The following is a 2,192-nucleotide window of genomic DNA, read 5'->3' on the forward strand; positions in this document are numbered from 1 at the left end:
CCCCCGCCGGCCCTACCTGACAGCCACCTGGTGCTACTATGACAGCCTCCTGCCTTCCATCAGGTAGGCAGGGTCTAGGTGAGGGTGGTGGGGGTTGAAAGGGGGGTCCCAGGTCGATAAACAACCTGGGCAGCCCCCACCACAAGGGGCCACTTGGTGCCTCCGAGGGCTCGGTGGGGCCTTGCTCATCCCCAGGATGCCAGAGCCCCAGCACAGTGTCTGCTGAAGTGTCCAACACTCTCCTCCATCCTCACCATCCCCACAGCACCCAGCACCCATCCCACCCTGTCCCCTCCCACCCCATGTGTAGCCTTCCTCCAGCACCAAGGAAGAGGATGGTGCCGCCTGCCACGGGAACATGGTGGCTGGGGCCATTGAGATGCAGCCAACCGGGTGCAGCAGCAGGGTGGAGGGACCCGAGGGGGTCTGACAGGAGCCCCCTGCCCCATCCCTGCAGCTCTCTCCCCTCCCCTGGCTCCTGGTGCCACCACGGGTGGATCGAAGACTCTCCAAAACTTTCCAGGTGCCCCGTGTGTTCCCCATCCCCACTGGGGTTTGCCATGCAGTCCCCATGTGGTCCCCAAGCCCCACCTCTGCTTGTGCCTCCTGCCCTCGTTCCAGCCACGTTTTCACATCTTCCTTTGCAGTGACAAATTCCTGGTTCTGTTTCACTCTTTATTTTTTCAAAGACAGGGCTCTTAGCAGCCGTGGCAGCGAGTCCCTCTGGTCCCTGACACAGGAGCTCCAGCTCCCTGCACATCACCACCGAGCACAGTGCCCAGCTCTCCCAGCGTGGGTGTCACGGCAGGGGCCTCTGCCAGCCCCCCCTGCTCTGCCTGGAGCCATTTCTCCTGCAGCAGGGAGTTGGGACAGGGCCAGGCTCCAGCCCTGCGTGGCTGAGCTTTCCCCTTTTGGCTCCTCTGTGGCAGTGCCCGGGCCCCCAGATCAGATGGTGGCAGTCCCTCTGTCCCCACCCTGTGGCAAGACTGGCTGTCCTGCCTGTCCCCTTCCTAACCCGTCCCTCCAGCCCCTCAGCCTCTGTGGGACCCTTTTCCAGCATCCCCTTCCCCAGGACCACCAACCCCCAGCTTCCCAGCTGCCCATTTGGAGCTGTTAAGAAACTGTCTTTGGAAAGAAACTCCTGGTCTTTGCTTCTTATTTTGCTCTGGTTTTGCTTTGGTTTGCACAGAGGAGAACCCAGCTCTGCTCAGCCTTAGTTTGCTTATCTCATTTGCTTTGGAAAGTTTACTTTCTCCATGTTTTTATTTAACCCCAACCTCAGAGAGCTGGTCCTAATGTTTGAGCATTTGCACCGAGTCCGCAACGGAGGATTTAGGAGCTCAGAGGTGAAAAAATTGCCCGATGGAGCCCCACCACCTTATCACTCCTTCACCCCTGGCCAGAAAAGCATCAGCCCCACCCTGTGTTCAGGGGAAAGGTAGGAGGGTGCAGCCCCCTGGCCCCATGGTCTCTCTGCTCTCTGTCCTCTCTTCTCTGCTCGTCTGTGTCCACCTTTGATGCCACCACAGTCCCTGTTGCCACCAGCCTGGATCCCAGAGGAGCAGGATCCCAGGGCACCCATCCTGCTTTGCTGCCAGTGCTGCTCCCAGCTCCAGAGGGGGAACATTTCATCCCCGTAGTTGGACTTGGGGTTGTTGTATCATCACGAAACCTCTTGCAACGTTCAGCTCCATTTTGCTGCCCTTTCTGATGTGGACCTTGCACGGGGTGACCAAGCCAGGCTAATGATGCTGGGGCTATGTGACCTGGCTGCAGAGCCAGGCAAGGAGCAGACCCCAGTTACTGCAGCCCCCGAGGGGCTTCCCGTGCCCGCAGCAGTGGGGAGCAGCAGTGCTGAGCTGCCCCAGTGCCTATGAGAAGACACAAGAGGGTTTGGGGTTCCTGTGCTGCTGGTGGCTTCTCTGCACTGTGTCCCCAGTCCCCGCTGGCCAAAGAGCATCCCAAAGACTCCAGTGTGCCACCACAGCTGCTGCCTTGCCACCCAGGACGTTGGCACAGCACGGGGGCAGCGTCACGGTTAGGTGTGGGGAGGCACACCTGTGCTGTGGCGTCGTGCCTCAGTTTCCCCTGGGAGGCCGTTGACAGGAGGCCTGGCCGGGCATGGGGCTGTGCTGAGCCGCGGGGCTGTGGCTGCCCCACTGCAGGCACAGGGGGCTGCGGACCCGCTCCCC

At 60.8% G+C, this 2,192-nt stretch overlaps 1 protein-coding gene across 1 annotated transcript in view; it reads left to right on the forward strand.

Moving 5' to 3' along the window:
* The window catches only part of KCNQ4 (potassium voltage-gated channel, KQT-like subfamily, member 4), an 8,346-nt gene that overhangs the window by 2,880 nt on the left and 3,274 nt on the right, over nt 1-2,192 (forward strand). The window contains exon 4 of the mRNA XM_010000598.1: nt 2-63. Within this exon, the coding sequence (XP_009998900.1) occupies nt 2-63 (62 nt within the window). The remainder of the gene's footprint in view (nt 1; nt 64-2,192) is intronic.

The sequence above is a fragment of the Chaetura pelagica genome, unplaced genomic scaffold (genome assembly GCF_000747805.2).
Source record: "Chaetura pelagica isolate M959 unplaced genomic scaffold, ChaPel_1.0 scaffold676, whole genome shotgun sequence".
Lineage (NCBI taxonomy): Eukaryota > Metazoa > Chordata > Aves > Apodiformes > Apodidae > Chaetura > Chaetura pelagica.